This window comes from Staurois parvus, unplaced genomic scaffold (genome assembly GCF_062004578.1).
Source record: "Staurois parvus isolate SC_StPar_1 unplaced genomic scaffold, SC_StPar_1.0 ptg000667l, whole genome shotgun sequence".
Classification (NCBI taxonomy): domain Eukaryota; kingdom Metazoa; phylum Chordata; class Amphibia; order Anura; family Ranidae; genus Staurois; species Staurois parvus.
Genome location: NW_028318463.1, coordinates 609,860 through 626,495, shown reverse-complemented (window position 1 = coordinate 626,495; position 16,636 = coordinate 609,860). Strand labels below are relative to the sequence as shown.

Sequence of the window (16,636 nt, the reverse complement as noted above, 5' to 3'; positions counted from 1 at the left end):
TGCTGTGTCCTTAATAAGGATAAGCTAACACGTTTCGGGAGATAAACCCCCTTCCTCAGAGCTAAAATATACCTACTGGCCCCAAGCCTATATACCAATGAGATGTCAAAAGGAGGGTGAAAAGGCCCTCCCACCCACTCCCAGCGGCCCAATCCCAGAGCTTTTATCTTCGTTAGTTTGTGAGTTTACAAATGGTAGGTTAACTGGCCCTAGTATGTGTATGTATGAATGTGAGTTAGGGACCTTAGATTGGACGCTCCTTGAGGGTTAGGGACTGATGTGAATGTACAATATACAGTTGCAAGAAAAAGTATGTGAACCCCTTGGGATTACGTGGAGTTTTGCATGAATTGGGCATAAAATGTTCTCTGAACGTCATCTAAGTCACAACAATAGAAGAACACAGTCTGCTGAACATAATACTACACAAACATTAGATGTTGCCATGGTTTAATTGCACATAAAATGTAAACATTCACAGTGCAGGGAGGAAAAAGTATGTGAGGCCCTAGCTTAATGACTTCTCCCAGAGCTAATTGGAGCCAGGAGTGAGCCAACCTTGACTCCAATCAGTGTGATGATATTGGATGTGTTGCTGACAGCTGTCCTGCCGTTAAAAAACACACACCTGTTTTGGGTTTACTGGTTTCAAGAAGCATTGTCTGATGTGAACCATGCCTCGCAGAAAAGAGCTCTCAGAAGACCTACGATCAAGAATTGTTGACTTGCATGAAGCTGGAAAGGGTTACAAAAGTATCTCCAAAAGCCTTGATGTTCATGTGTCCACGGTAAGACAGACTGTCTACAAATGGAGAAAGTTTAGCACTGTTGCTACTCTCCCTAGGCGCGGTCGTCCTGTAAAAATGACTGCAAGAGCACAGCGCAGAATGCTGCATGATGTAAAGAAGAATTCCAGAGTGTCCGCTAAAGACCTACAGAAATCTCTGGCACATGCTAACATTTGTGTTGACACATCTACAATAAGGAAAACATTAAACAAGAATGGAGTACATGGGAGGACACCACGGAGGAAGCCATTGCTGTCCAAAAAGAAGATTGCAGCACGTTTGAAGTTTGCAAAAGAGCACCTGGATGTTCCACAGCACTACTGGCAAAATATACTGTGGACAGATGAAGCCAAGAATGAGTTGTTTGGGAAGAACACACAACACTATGTGTGGAGAAAAAAAGGCCCAGCACACCAACATCAAAACCTCATCCCCACTGTAAAACATGGCGGAGGGAGCATCATGGTTTGGGGCTGCTTTGCTGCCTCAGGGCCTGGACTGAGTGTTGTCATTGCTGGGAAAATGAATTCCAGTGTTTATCAAGACATTTTGCAGGAAAACATACGACCATCTGTCCGCCAACTGCAGCTCCGCAGAGAATAGGTGATGCAACAGGACAATGACCCAAAGCATACAAGTAATTCAACAAAACAATGGCTGCAACAGCACAGAATACGCCTTCTGGAGTGGCCCGGTCAGAGTCCTGACCTCAACCCGATTGAAATGCTGTGGCATGACCTTAAGAGAGCGATTCACACCAGACATCCCAAGAATATTGCTACACTGAAACAGTTTTGTGAAGAGGAGTGGTCCAAAATGACTCCAGATCGTTGTGCAGGTCTGATCTGCAACTACAGGAAACGTTTGGTTGAGGTTATTGCTGCCAAAGGAGGGTCAATCAGTTATTAAGTCCAAAGGTTCACATACTTTTTCCTCCCCGCACTGTGAATGTTTACATGTTATGTGCAATTAAACCATGGCAACATCTAATGTTTGTGTAGTATTATGTTCAGCAGACTGTGTTCTTCTATTGTTGTGACTTAGATGATGTTCAGAGCACATTTTATGCCCAATTCATGCAAAACTCCACGTAATCCCAAGGGGTTCACATACTTTTTCTTGCAACTGTATATGTAAAGCACTGCGTAAATTGATGGCACTATATAAGTACATGAAATAAAAAAATATATATACATAAATACAGTATATATACTGTGGATAAATAAGATACACAAATGTTTTGTCTTGCATTTCTATTTTAAACTGAATGGATTGATTTACAAGGTTGGGGTTCACATCAGGGGCGGACTGACAACTCATGGGGTCACTTGGCAATAGGGGATCACGGGGCCCCTGTGTCCTCGCCCACACTCAAACCACACCCAAAAAAGCCTATGAAATGGTACCAGGGGCATCTCATGGGGCCCCTTACTGACCTCGGGCCCTCGGGCAGTGCCTGAGTTTCCAAATGGTCAGTCCGCCCCTGGTTCACATAAACCTTAAGGCAAGTATTGCACCTTATTGCTGCACCCCTAGAACAAGCATTTTAACCCCTGCAATGCGAGGAGCAGGAAATGCAAGGGTAGATTTGGTCTAATTCCCAGGGCTCAACTTTAATAAACCTAAGCTATGGAAGATGCCCAAAATCTGTCTGTACTCCCCACTGGCCTCATTGTCCCGAAAACAAGGATGCAGATCAGTAATGCTGATCAGAGTAATCCCTTTGTGATCCAGGGCTGGTCCTCCTCTGAGTTGAGTAGCACCCAGCTTCATTCAACCCACTTGTTTTAAGTGCAGAGTGTCATGGACCCATTACCTGGGAGCCCTTATCACGGTGACCTGCCATCATAGTTTAATGATGCTGAGAATGGTGCTGATGCCATCACATCTGCAATGCTTTTTGACTGCCTATTACTAAAGAAGAGGCATAGGTGATCCTTCATGTCACATAATCAGTCTGAAAACATCTGAAAAAGGTAAAAAAAAAAAGCAAAAAAACACAATCTGGGGGGAATCTGAATGGGATGGGGAAGAGGCAGTTCTTTATAAGCTCCGTGAAGATCATCTCAGAGCTTACATGGGGTATGTTCTTCTAACTATGGCAGGCAAAAATGGAAGACTAGTACACTATAGGGCCAAAATAATGCGGTTCCCACTTTTGAAGGATTTCATTCAGGTATCTCCAGTGAAGGGTATGGTTAATACTACAGCATGCAAAGACATTGTAGACAATTGTGTACTTCCAGCCTTGTGGCAATAATTTAGGGAAGGTCATTTTCTGCTCCAGTATGACTGTGCCCCTGTACACAAAGTCAGTTAGACATGGTCTGACCAGCATGGCATGGAGGGACCAGGGGCAGACTGACCATTTGAAAACTCGGGCACTGCCCGAGGGCTCGGGGTCAGTAGGGGGCCCCATGAGATGCCCCTGGTACCTTTTTTATAGGCTTTTTTGAGTTTGGGCAAGGACACAGGGGACCCATGATCCCCTATTGCCCGTGGGCCCTGTGAGTTGTCAGTCCGCCCCTGGGAGGGACTTGAATAGCCTGCACAGAGCCCTGACCTCAACCCTACTGAACACTGTTGGGATGAGCTGGAAGTCCAAATGTGAGCCAAGTGCTCTCACAAAGCCTGCTCAGAAGAGTGGAGGCTGCTATACCCACAAAGTAGGGAAGGGGACTCCATATTAAAAGCCATGGTTTTGGAATGGGATGTCCAGCAAGCTCATGTACAGTTGTGTTCAAAATAATAGCAATGTGTTGAAAAAAGTGAATAAAGCTCAAAATCCTTCTAATAGCTTTTATTTCCATCCACACAAATGCATTGGGAACACGACACATTCTATTCCAAATCAAAACATGAAGAAAAATATATCAAATTTGTGTTGTTCCTCTAAAAAAATTGAAGAAAAGTGAATATTAGACTATTCAAAAAAAACGCAGTGTTTGTATTCTTCTTTACAAACTCAAACATTCACTATATAAACTGAGAAATGTTTGAAGATTTTGCTTTCCTTTGAATGACTTCATGAATATTTGGTTGTAGTCGCACTGTTTCTGAGAACTGCTGTACATCTGTGTTGCATGGAGTCACCCAACTTCTGGCCCCTGTGATCAGGTATTCCAGCCCAGGATGATTGGACCACATTCCACAGTTCTTCTCTATTTCTTGGTTTTGCCTCAGAAACGGCATTTTTGATGTCACCCCACAAGTTTTCTATTGGATTAAGATTCGGGGATTGGGCTGGCCACTCCATAACGTCCATCTTGTTGGTCTGGAACCAAGATGTTGCACGTTTACTGGTGTGTTTGGGGTCGTTGTCTTGTTGGAACACCCATTTCAAGGGCATTTCCTCTTCAGCATAAGGCAGCATGACCTCTTCAAGTATTCTGATGTATTCAAACTGATCCATGATCCCTGGTATGCGATAAATAGGCCCAACACCGTAGTATGAGAAACATCCCCATATCATGATGCACTTGCACCACCATGCTTCACTGTCTTCACAGTGTACTGTGGCTTGAATTCAGTGTTTGGGGGTCGTCTGACAAACTGTCTCCGGCCACTAGACCCAAAAAGAACAATCTTACTTTCATCAGTCCACAAAATGTTGCGCCATTTCTCTTCAGGACAGTCAATGTGCTCTTTGGCAAATTGTAACCTCTTCAGCATGTCTTTTTTCCACCAGTGGGACTTTGCGGGGGCTTCTTGCAGATAGCTTGGCTTCACATAGGCGTCTTCTAATTGTAACAGTCCTCACAGGGAACATCACACCTTCTTTCATCTTCCTGGAGCTGATTGTTGGCTGAGTCTGTGGCATTTTGGCTATTCTTCTATCCATTCCAATGGTAGTTTTTCGCTTTCTTCCACGTCTTTCAGGTTTTGGTTGCCATTTTAAAGCATTTGCGATCATTTTAGCTGAGCAGCCGATCATTTTCTGCACTTCTTTATATGTTTTCCCCTCTCCAATCAACTTTTTAATCAAGGTACGCTGTTCTTCTGAACAATGTCTGGAAGGACCCATTTTCCGCAGAATTTCAGAGAAATGCACTGTAACCAGCATGTACAACATTTGCTGCCTTCCTTCCTTAAATAAGGGCAATAATTGCCACCTGTTTTTCAAAGAATGAATGACCTCACTAATAGAACTCCACACTGCTATTATTTTGAACACGCCCCTTTCAATGAGTGATTCAATGACACAGAATCAGCAGCATGCATGTCATGACTGTTGGGTCTGTTGGATTTCTATTACTCTACTACACCTGCTAGGAAATTATTTGCCATGTAGAAATATCATTTCTACCAAAAACAGTGATTGATCCGGTTAGTGATGTCTGACTGCTATTATTTTGAACACAACTGTAGGTGTGAAGGTAACGTGTCCACAACCTTTTGGGTATATAGTGTATATGAAGCAGTGCAGGGTGGCAGGTAATTGAGAATGTTGCTTTGTACTGTATGAGTACAGCACAGGTTCACTTTATGCATTTGCCCCAAAAACTAGAATGAAGTCATGTACCAAGTGTGCCGTAGATCTCATCAAGCAACTGATACCAACTCTGTCAAATGAAAATGGACAGCGCTTAAGCGAGGAAAGGTTCCTCTTGGTCAGTTTTTGAAAAGATTAAATCAAAGACATTATCTTTCACATCTTTTCTAGCGTATGTTCCTAGATACTTACATTTCTGGGTTCTCCACGTTCTAGTAGAGCAGACGTGATGAAAGCACAGAGTGACAGGTCATCATTTACTCCACCCTGAGAACACAGCATTGCTGGAGTTAAATATACAGATGCAATGCTAAATGTACAAAATATATCTGATGTTAACATTTATAGATAACAATAGGGATTGTGGATCCAGAGAAAATCCAATTGCCTTCTGGGGAATCAGGAATTATTGTATTTTTCCCCCACTGGAGCAGATTGGACCAGGCGCCATGGTGGGTTAGTTGTCTTCCATTGGATCAACAGTGGTTATAGGATTCTTTATATGGAGGTTTTATATTTAATATTTTTTCTATTGGTTGAACTTCATGGACTTGTGTTTTTTTTAAATCGGATTAACTATGTAACTATGTTAGTTACTCAGAGCAGGCCCAGATCTAAGGGTTTGCTGTGGAGGGCTATGCCGCCCCCTGTCCCCCCTACATGATTCTAGTTTCACACACCCCCCTCCTCAAGTCTCTGAGAATACATCTTTTAATCCATGAGCCAAACTGATGGGGGCATTTGATGTAAAGGGCACTCTGATGGGAGCAAGTCATGTAAGGGAGCACTCTGAGGGGGCAATTGATGTAAGAGAGAACTCAGAAGCACAACTGATGTAAGAGGGCACTCTAATGGAGACAGTTGATGTAAGAGAGCACTCTGATAGTGGCACTCAGATGGGGACAGTTGATGTAATGGAGGCCTCTGATGAGGGCACTCAGATGGAGACAGTTGATGTAATGGAGGCCTCTGATGAGGGCACTCAGATGGAGACAGTTGATGTAATGGAGGCCTCTGATGAGGGCACTCAGATGGAGACAGTTGATGTAATGGAGGCCTCTGATGAGGGCACTCTGATGGAGACAGTTGATGTAAGAGAGCATTCTGATAGTGGCACTCAGATGGGGACAGTTGATGTAATGGAGGCCTCTGATGAGGGCACTCAGATGGCAACAGTTGATATAAGGGGGCACTCTGATAGGGACAGTTATGGTTGCATTATAATGGGGACACCTGATGTAAGGAGCCACTCTGATGGGAACCCTGATGTAAGGGGGCACTCCGTTGGTTACCCTGGTGTAAGAGGGAACTCTGATGGAAACTCCTGATCTAAGAGGGTACTCTGATGAAGACCCCTGATCTAAGGGGGCACTCTGTTGGGGCCCTAATGTAAGAGGGAACTCTGATGGGGACCTTGATATAAGAGGGCACTCTGCTGGGGACCTTGATATAAGAGGGCACTCTGCTGGGGACCTTGATATAAGAGGGCACTCTGCTGGAAGGCTGATGGAAAAGGGGACTCTATTAAGTTCTCATGTTGTAAAAAGGGACTCTGGTGAGGACACCTGATACAGGCGGGGGACTCTGATAAAGACACTTGATATAAGGGGTGCACAGGTTCTGTTTAATCATCCTGACCTAATGACAGCCTAATACAAACCGGCATTCCCTGTTCACTCCTGCACCGCTTCTGCGCCACCTATCAGACATTAATTCTGGGTTGTGACGTGGTAGAAGCATGTTAAGTAAAAAGTAAAATGTGATATTGTCATATAATGTTATGCCCCCGTGCACCCCCCGTATCAGGTAGGCTAAATCTGGCCCTGATTCCGAGCCTTATCTGGTGCCACCAATAGAGTAGAGCAGAATCTGGTGCCACCAATAGAGTAGAGCAGAATCTGGTGCCACCAATAGAGTAGAGCAGAATCTGGTGCCACCAATAGAGTAGAGCAGAATCTGGTGCCACCAATAGAGTAGAGCAGAATCTGGTGCTACACGGAATGCATAAGGCTTTATCTAATTCCATTTGCAGAGATGGATGTGGTTCCAAGCCTGCTATATACAGCCTGGGCTGGTGGCAGATCTTGTACACAGAGCCATCTGCATTGCCCAGAGTAATACCCAAAGCCAGGTACATTTCATAAGGAAAACTATGTTAGAGAAATACACAGCCTAAATGTGTGCAGCATTCATGAATGTCTTTGACATTCATCCAACCACTGTGTTTTTGTATGCATTTTACATACAGTACCTGTAAAAGCCTCCCTTGTGTAGACATCCAATAGCTCTGAGACTGTTGCTGGGCACCGACATGTTGGATATGATGTTAGCAGCCCCAGCACTCATGTGATACTCCATAGAACTTTCCTTCATTCTCCCTCTGGCAGCTACTTAAAAGGTAGTGTAGGGAGGTAAGAGGAGGGATGGAGGAGCTGGGATGGATCAGATCAGTTCATGTGCTGACCAATCAGAACCACTCTGATCCATCCCAGTGTTCGTAGGGAATAAAGAAGAAGAACAATGTGGTTTTCAAACCCCTGGACCACTGCACCGGACTCCCTCAGTTTTTCTCCATCACTAAGCTAATGTGACCCCAGCAATGATGGAGAGGGGCGGGGGAGGGTCAAACTAGGATGCTGTGCAGGCAGCTGACATCCTCCATATCAACTGATGATGTCATTGGTTGTCAGGATGCTGGCGGCTAGAAGTCTTAATGGTGCACAATGAAAACCTGTGCCTTTGTGTAACTAAAAGGCCGGCTTGTTCCACCCGATGGCTTGTACACACATTTTGGGCAATTTTTGGACAATTTGCCAAGGCACCCTTGAAGGAACCTCAAGGCATCCCAGGGTATCTGGGCACCCTGGTTGAGAAAGGCTGCTCCAGCATATATCTATATCACATCCAACAAGCACATAAACATGGCACTCAATCAGATCAATCATTTGAAAAACATAGCACACATGGGCAGGGTAATTCACAGAATACAGTACAGAAAATAAAATAAAATCCCATTCATTTACTAATTAGTCAGAAAAAAAGTCTAAACTCTGCCAACCACAGTCAATGTTGATTTACGAAAACTGCAGCACTCAGAATCTGGCGCAGCTGTACATGGGAGCCAATCAGCTTCTAACTTCAGCTTGTTCAATTAAGCTTTGACAAAAAGAAAACAAAAACTGGAAGCTGATTGGTTTCTGCACCAGATTTTGCAATCTCCAGGTTTAGTAGATCAACCCCAATGAGTTTTCCTGATTTACCTTCATGGTAGTGTGGAACAGCATACCCCTGTTGTTAAAACATCCATCCGGCCTCTGATGACTATTCAGCCATGAAGCAGCCTGACCGAGAATCTGGTCATCGATGAATATGTACTTTTTGGCCTGATAGAAGCATTTAATCACGAAAGCGGTAAGCCTGAAGAAACAAAAGTTTTGAAGGTCAAATAGGAGCTTATTATGTAGGCAGCACAGTGACTAAGTGGTTAGCACTTCCACCTGGCAGTACTAGGGTTGTTGGTTCGAATCCCAACCAAGGCAACACCTGCCTGGAGTTTGCATGTTCTCCCTGTGCCTGCGTGGGTTTCCATACCTCCCAGTGTTTTGGGATTGGAACGAGGGGCACCTATTAGCAAAAGTATGTATAGGCATAGGACACGTTCCTGACATGCCCCTTTAACCACTTGCCTACCGGGCACTTTTAACCCCTTTGTGCCCAGGCCAATTTTCAGCTTTCAGCGCTGTCGGACTTTGAATGGCAATTGTGCAGTCATGCAACACTGCACCAATATGAAATGTTTATCATTTTTTTCACACAAATAGAGCTTTCTTTTGGTGGTATTTAATCGCCACTGGGGGTTTTATATTTTGCACTATAAACAAAAAAAAAGCAAAAAATTTGGGGAAAAAAAAAGTTTTCTTTGTTTCCATTATAAAATTTTGCAAACAGGTCATTTTTCTCCTTCACTGATGTGCGTTGATGAGGCTGCACTGATGGGCACTAATAGGCAGCAGTGATGGGCACTGATAGGCGGCACTGATAGACAATGATGAGGAGGCACTGATGATGCTGCACTGACATGCAGCGATGATGGTCACTGATTAGCGGCACTGATGGGCTCAACTGAATGTACAGCACTAATGGAGGGCACTGCTGGGCACTGGTGGGTGGCATTGCTGGGCACTGATGGGAGGCACTTCAGGCACTGATAATCAGTGTGATCTGCCCTGTCATATTTGCCGATTAGCGGCAGTACTTTCCTCACACTGTGACAGCATGAGGAAAGTGCAGCCGATAACCGGCAACTGTATTTACTCCGTGATGTGCTATGTCATTGGACACAGCTGATCACATGGTAATAGGCCACAGTGATTGGCTTTTTACCTCATCATGTGATCACCTGTGTCTTTAGGATACAGTGATCCATGGGGGGGCGCGCAGGAGGGTGCGTTCTGGGAGGATATCATATGACGCCCTCCCAGAACTGGACAACCGCGCTGTAGCCGTCATTCAGCTATAGCGCGGTTAGCAAGTGGTTAAGGAGAAATATACAAAAAAAATGATTAGTTAAAGCCACGAATACTTTTTTTAACCACTACTATTCCTTTATACCTAGTGGAAAGTATACCTTATGGCACCGCTCCAAGCTGTGGATGGAAGGAAACAGAGCACCCCACCGGCAAGTGAGAAGAGGGGAGCATGAGTCTGAGTGATTCCAGTGCCAGGTAATACAAGTGAAGGGATGTACGATGCTCAGCTGACCCCAGGAGTCCAATGTTATGAAATGGCCTCAGCTGCCGTTCTGGCCTCACCCTTTGACGCGGCTCTGGGACCAAGCCCCCAGTGGGTGGGGCGAAACGCATCAGTGGGTGTGTCCAGAACGGTGGCCATTCCTTAAAATTCCTTAACATTGGACTCCTGTGGTCAGTTGAGCAGCATCCATCCATTCACTTATTCCTTTATACTGTCTTTTGAAAAAAAAAAGCAGCAGTTTAGAAATTGGATGAAAGTTTTAGCAGTGGGAAACACTTTTTGAAAGATAAGACCTATAGATCAGACCAAAATGAGGGACAAATGAGGAGGAATGAGGAGGAAAGAGGGACAGAGGGACTTTGTTCCAAATGAGGGACAGTTGGGAGCAATGGGTTTCCTTCCACACTCCAAAGACATGCTGGTAGGTGAATTGGCTCCTGTATAAATTGTCCCTAGTATGTGTATGTATGAATGTGAGTTAGGGACCTTAGATTGTACGCCCCTTGAGGGTTAGGGACCTTAGATTGTACGCCCCTTGAGGGTTAGGGACCTTAGATTGTACACCCCTTGAGGGTTAGGGACCTTAGATTGTACACCCCTTGAGGGTGAGGGACCTTATATTGTACACCCCTTGAGGGTGAGGGACCTTAGATTGTACACCCCTTGAGGGTTAGGGACCTTAGATTGTACACCCCTTGAGGGTGAGGGACCTTAGATTGTACACCCCTTGAGGGTGAGGGACCTTAGATTGTACACCCCTTGAGGGTTAGGGACCTTAGATTGTACACCCCTTGAGGGTTAGGGACCTTAGATTGTACGCCCCTTGAGGGTTAGGGACCTTAGATTGTACACCCCTTGAGGGTTAGGGACCTTAGATTGTACACCCCTTGAGGGATAGGGACCTTAGATTGTACACCCCTTGAGGGTTAGGGACCTTAGATTGTACACCCCTTGAGGGTTAGGGACTGATGTAAATCTACAACATCTGTAAAGCCCTGCGTAAATTGACGATGCTATATAAGTACCTGTAATAAATACATAGTATGTACAGTACAAGCTGAATACAGGTCAGGCCATTTCAAACCACGGGGCTGAATCATCTCTACATTCACATCAGTCCCTGCCTTCAAGGAGCGTACAATCTTAGGTCCCTAGCTCACAGTCATACATATACATGCTAGGGCCAATTAACCTACCAGCATGTCTTTGGAGTGTGGGAGGAAACTCACGCAGGCTCAGGGAGAATGTGCCGTGGTTTAAACAATGTTACCATTAAAAATCTTGTATTCTTGGACATTTTATTGGCGCTGTCATTGGATTGTATGTACCTGGTTGCTTTATGTCAGTTTTCAGCAACAACAGGTATGCAAAGAACAATCTTCGTCCAATCACTGTCCGAATCTTGTATAGTTAACCTTCGTAACATCTCTAAAATGTGCTGCTTCTCAACCAATGAAACTACCAAGCTACTCATTCACTTTCTTGTTGTCTCTCACCTCAACTACTGCAACTCCCTTTCATAGGCGTATGCCTACACAAGCTATCCTCTCTTCATTCTATTAGGAATGCTGGTGCCAGGCTTATTCACTTTACCAACTGTTAAGTGTTCACTACTCCTCCATGTCAATTCCTACATTGGCTTCCACTCACCCAACAAATAGAATTCAAGATACTAACAACATACAAAGCCATCCACAACTCTGCTCCAAGTTACATCACTAACCTTGTATCAAAATATTCCACAAACCATCCTCTGCATTCCCCCCGGGACCTCCTTCTCTCTACCCTCCCCTTGTCACCTCCTCCCATGCTTATATAAATATTGTGAACACTCCCAAAGTTTAAATAACTACAACAAAAGAAAGAAAAGATAAAATACTTTCACCCTTGAAAGTGATATAACAAACAAATTGCTCCTTTCATTTATCCCTATAATACCCTCTCTCAGATAAATCTATGTAAATAAAATCAAATATACAAACACAGACGTGTAATAACACTCAAATTGGATGAAAATATATATATATATAAAAAAATTAAAATAAATAAAGCTATAGTGTCCAAAAATGTCTTTCAACCAAGTCAGATCACTTTTTCTCCTCTTTCATAACTTCTTCTTGTGATATTATATATGGAATTTCAAATACGATGATCCAATGTAGAAAACCTCAAAAAATATAAACCGCAAATAGTGTATTATCTTAACCATTAGCCGCCCGGCCAATGGCCGTTTGGCGGCTTCAAAAGTGTTGCTGCATTCCGGGTGCACGCCATTTGGCGTCCTCCCACACATGCGCAGTTTGCGCTAATGCAGAGCGGTGCAGCAGCGCGATCTGTCACCGGCCGTGTACCTCGAACACGGCCGATGACAGATCCGAGTACCGGCTCCCGTTGCTGGTACCATGTGACCTGCTGTGACCAATCACAGCAGGTCACATGACAGTTGTATACAATGGATGGCTTCATTCATGCCATCCATTGTATACTAGTGCCTAGCTGTGAATGGTCACAACTAATCACATGCACATGTCATGTGATTAGCTGTGACCAAATCACAGCTAAGCACAAAAAAAAAAAAAAAAAGCTGAATGAATCGATGTCATTCAGGTAAATGCTTGCTTATAGTAAAGTAATTCTTTGCTATAAGCAAATTGTGAAAAAAAAAAAAAATACTGATCACTTCCCCAAAGTAGTACAATGTTACTATGGTAACATTGTACTACTTTGGTCATAGTAAAATATGAAAATAAAATCTTAAAAAAAATTTAAAAAAATGTAATAAAAAATTAAAAATAATAAAAAAATATATATATATATATTTTTTTTTCATACTGTCACCAGTCAGTGTCCCTGTTCACCGCCATGCCAGTTATATGATGACGCTGTTCTGCACTGGTGACAGTATGTAAAAAAAAAAATTGTGAAAATAATTTTTTTAATTTTTTCATTTTCCAAAAAATTATGACAAAAAAAATACAACTTCAAAAAACTCGCCATGCCTCTTATGAAGTACGTCGGACTGTCTACTCTGCAAAAAGGGGTCATTTGGGGGATATCTGTACTGTCCTGACATTCTTGGACCTCAAGAAATTAGATTGGCTGTCAGTACTTCAGGATTGATCAATATTCAGATCTATACCATAGTTTGTGAACTCTATAACTTTCCTACAAACTAAATAATACATCCTAATTTGGGTTATTTTCACCAAAGACATGTAGCAGAATACATCTCGGCCTAAATTTATGAAGAACAATTATTTATTTGTAAACTTTTATAACAGAAACAAAGAAAAGTGTTTTTTTTTCAAAATTTTTGGTCTTTTTTTGTTAATTTAGCAAAAAATAAAAACCCCAGCGGTGATTAAATACCACCAAAAGAAAGCTCTAGTTGTGTGAAGAAAATGATAAAATTTTAGTTTGGGTACAGTGTTGTATGACCGCGCAATTGTCATTCAAAGTGTGAGAGCGCTGAAACCTGAAAAATGGCCTGGGCAGGAAGGTGTAAAATTGCCCGGTACTGAAATGGTTAATTACATATGATTGTGCGCTATGTGTCATGCACACTCCATAAAAGGTGTTCAAACCGTGAAAAAAAAAAAAATTGTTTTATCTCTATATATACTCTAAATGTGCACCAAGAAGATAACTCAAAATGCGTGTAGAGTATATCTCATTAATTGTGACAGTGAACTCAACACACTGCAACCTCTACTATTATACCATAAAACAAATGTGAATCCAAACAATTGGTGTAAAGTGACCACTCCAACCTAGTGCAACAAATGAACAATTACCCTATAGAGGTAATAATCCGCTTTACAAAGTGGTGGATGGCTGCACCTCCAAATTTCTCAAACTTCCTTTAAGCATATATCCACTTTCTTTAGGTATCTCCACATCCCTCGGTCACGGCTCAGTCGGTGGATTCTAATCTTCTTTCTCTCACACCAGCATCCTCTTCTTCCGGGTGTCGCTGAGCTGGAGACGTCATGACGTCTCCAGCTCAGCGACACCCGGAAGAAGAGGATGCTGGTGTGAGAGAAAGAAGATTAGAATCCTCCCATGCTTACCTCCAGGACCTCCCCAGAGCTTCTCCCATTCTCTGGAACTCCTTACTGCAATCTATCCAACTCTCTACTACTCTGTCCACCTTTCGGCGATCCCTGAAAAGGCATCTCTTTAGTTCTATGAATAATAAACTGTACTTTTACTTTGTCCATAATCTCATCCCTAAAAGTTATTACGTTTTAGATTGTAAGCTCTAACAAGCAGAGCCAACTGATCCCTCTTGTATTGAGTTGTATTGTTTGTGTACGGTCTCTCTTCATTTTGTAAAGCACTGTGCAAATTGTTGCTATGTAAATCCTAAATAATAATATCGATATAGAGAGTGGATCTAGAATAAGTATTAACCTCACCATGTGCTGCCTTCACGATCTTGTTCTCCAAAGGCGCTGTATGATCCGTCATTGTGTTTATAGTTGAGCTGTCTCTGATATCCTGGTGATAAAGAAGACACATCATGTTAAATAAAAAACACTGTAATGTAGAACTGCCAAAGGAAACAATTTACACATCATACTGTGATGCCATGTAGAGCAAACCGCCTGGATATGTTCTAGTACTCACAGGATTTCCAGAATTCCTAGGACCTCCAGTACTTGCAGGATCCCTGCTAGTCTTTCCAGGATTCCTAGGACCTCCACAACTTGCAGGATCCCTGCTAGGCCTTTCAGGATTTCCAGGATTCCTAGGACCTCCAATGCTCACAGGATCCCTGCAAGACCTTCTAGGATTCCTAGGACCTCCACTACTTGCAGGATCCCTGCTAGGCCTTCCAGGATTCTTAGGACCTCCAGTGCTCACAGGATCCCTGCAAGACCTTCTAGGATTCCTAGGACCTCCACTACTTGCAGGATCCCTGCTAGGCCTTCCAGGATTCTTAGGACCTCCAGTGCTCACAGGATCCCTACTAGACCTTCCAGGATTCCTAGGACCTTCACTACCTCTTAGACTTCCAGAGTTGTCAGAAACAACACTAATCAGAAGGGCATCAGCATCAGCCTTTGAAGCAACTGGTGCTAGGTCCTATCACCAGCTATGTAAGAGCTGGAGCAGTATAATACTTACCTGCCATTTTCCTGTTTGTTGTTGAATTGACATGACTACTCTCTTACTTGCTACCCAAGACTCCAGCCTGGTTCTGACTACTCTTTTGCCTGCCTGCCTGCCTGCCTATTGTTGCTTAAAATTCTGCTTGACCACTCTCTTGTCTGCAGACCTGTGAACAATCTACACCATAGCCTTTCCATTCCAGTCCCCTCTTGGTGGGACGATCTTTAGGGCCATGACTTGGTGCCAGTTTGCAGTAAAATAAACCAAGACCACTAGGGTTCTTGGCCCATCTCCACCATGAGGAGCTCTGATAAAGACCAACTGCCACTCAGACTCTGCACCTTAGGTGAGCCCACATCACCTTCAGGGGGCACCACACCAGGACAGGTTCCCTGACACTTAACGTTGTCCTCCTATGATCATACCTTTCATCCCTATCTAGGCCTAGAAAAACAATGGCTCATCTGACTGTGTAGATGATTTTTCCCTCCAGTTTTAAAACCTAATGAGTATATTTAGAGCCTTCTGTTGCAAGCTGGGGGTTAATAGGCTCATAACATCACATTTGAAGGAGGGAGTCTGCAGCTTAGGTGAGCCCACATCACCTTCAGGGGGCACCACACCAGGACAGGTTCCCTGACACTTAACCTTGTCCTCCTATGATCATACCTTTCATCCCTATCTAGGCCTAGAAAAACAATGGCTCATCTGACTGTGTAGATGATTTTTCCCTCCAGTTTTAAAACCTAATGTGTATATTTAGAGCCTTCTGTTGCAAGCTGGGGGTTAATAGGCTCATAACATTACATTTGAAGGAGGGAGTCGCTGCGGAAAAAGGTGAGGGTTCAAAGATTGACTTGGAAGCAAGACACTATTTGAATATACATAAATGTGATTGGGGAAAGTGTTACAACCTCCCTTGTTGTCAGATAGACTTAAGCATTGATTATATCTAGGACAGGTGAGTACTAGGGGTATGCTGTATAATTCTCAAACACTTTTACTGGTCTGTAATATTCAATTGGTGTCAAGCACAGAGAACATCCATTATGCCCTGCCTTATTAGCACTAGCTATGCAGAAGGCCTTTCAGATGTCTTCTTGATGTCAGGAAAACATAGGACATTCTCTTTCTGACCCCAGTTTCATAGTATGGACTGTGAAAGGGTTCAAAGAATGCCAAAGGCTATCCTTCAGCTTCAGCTATTAACACTATGCAGTGTTTGTGCCTAGGAAAGGCATTGAATGGGGGACCCAAAAATGGTTCTTGCGGTGGAGAACGTTGTACACCTTATGCATTTTTTCCATTGAAAATGTAATTTAGGAAATTCATACAAAGTCCAAGAAAACTGCCATTTTTTTTTAGCATTGGCTGTACTGTAGATCAGCAAGATAATACAATACAGTCAATGTGTTTTAGGGCTCAGAAGCCTGGAAAGACTCAAAATGGTAAACTCACCACAATTAATTTCTTTGAAAAAATGAAATAA

At 43.3% G+C, this 16,636-nt stretch overlaps 1 protein-coding gene across 1 annotated transcript in view; it reads right to left on the bottom strand.

Moving 5' to 3' along the window:
• Positions 1-16,636, bottom strand: part of LOC149447902 (alpha-2-macroglobulin-like protein 1) — a 104,110-nt gene that overhangs the window by 22,787 nt on the left and 64,687 nt on the right. The window contains exons 14-16 of the mRNA XM_089651891.1: positions 14,451-14,532; positions 8,541-8,697; positions 5,473-5,547 (exon numbers count right to left, since the gene is read on the bottom strand). Of these exons, the coding sequence (XP_089508017.1) occupies positions 5,473-5,547; positions 8,541-8,697; positions 14,451-14,532 (314 nt within the window). The remainder of the gene's footprint in view (positions 1-5,472; positions 5,548-8,540; positions 8,698-14,450; positions 14,533-16,636) is intronic.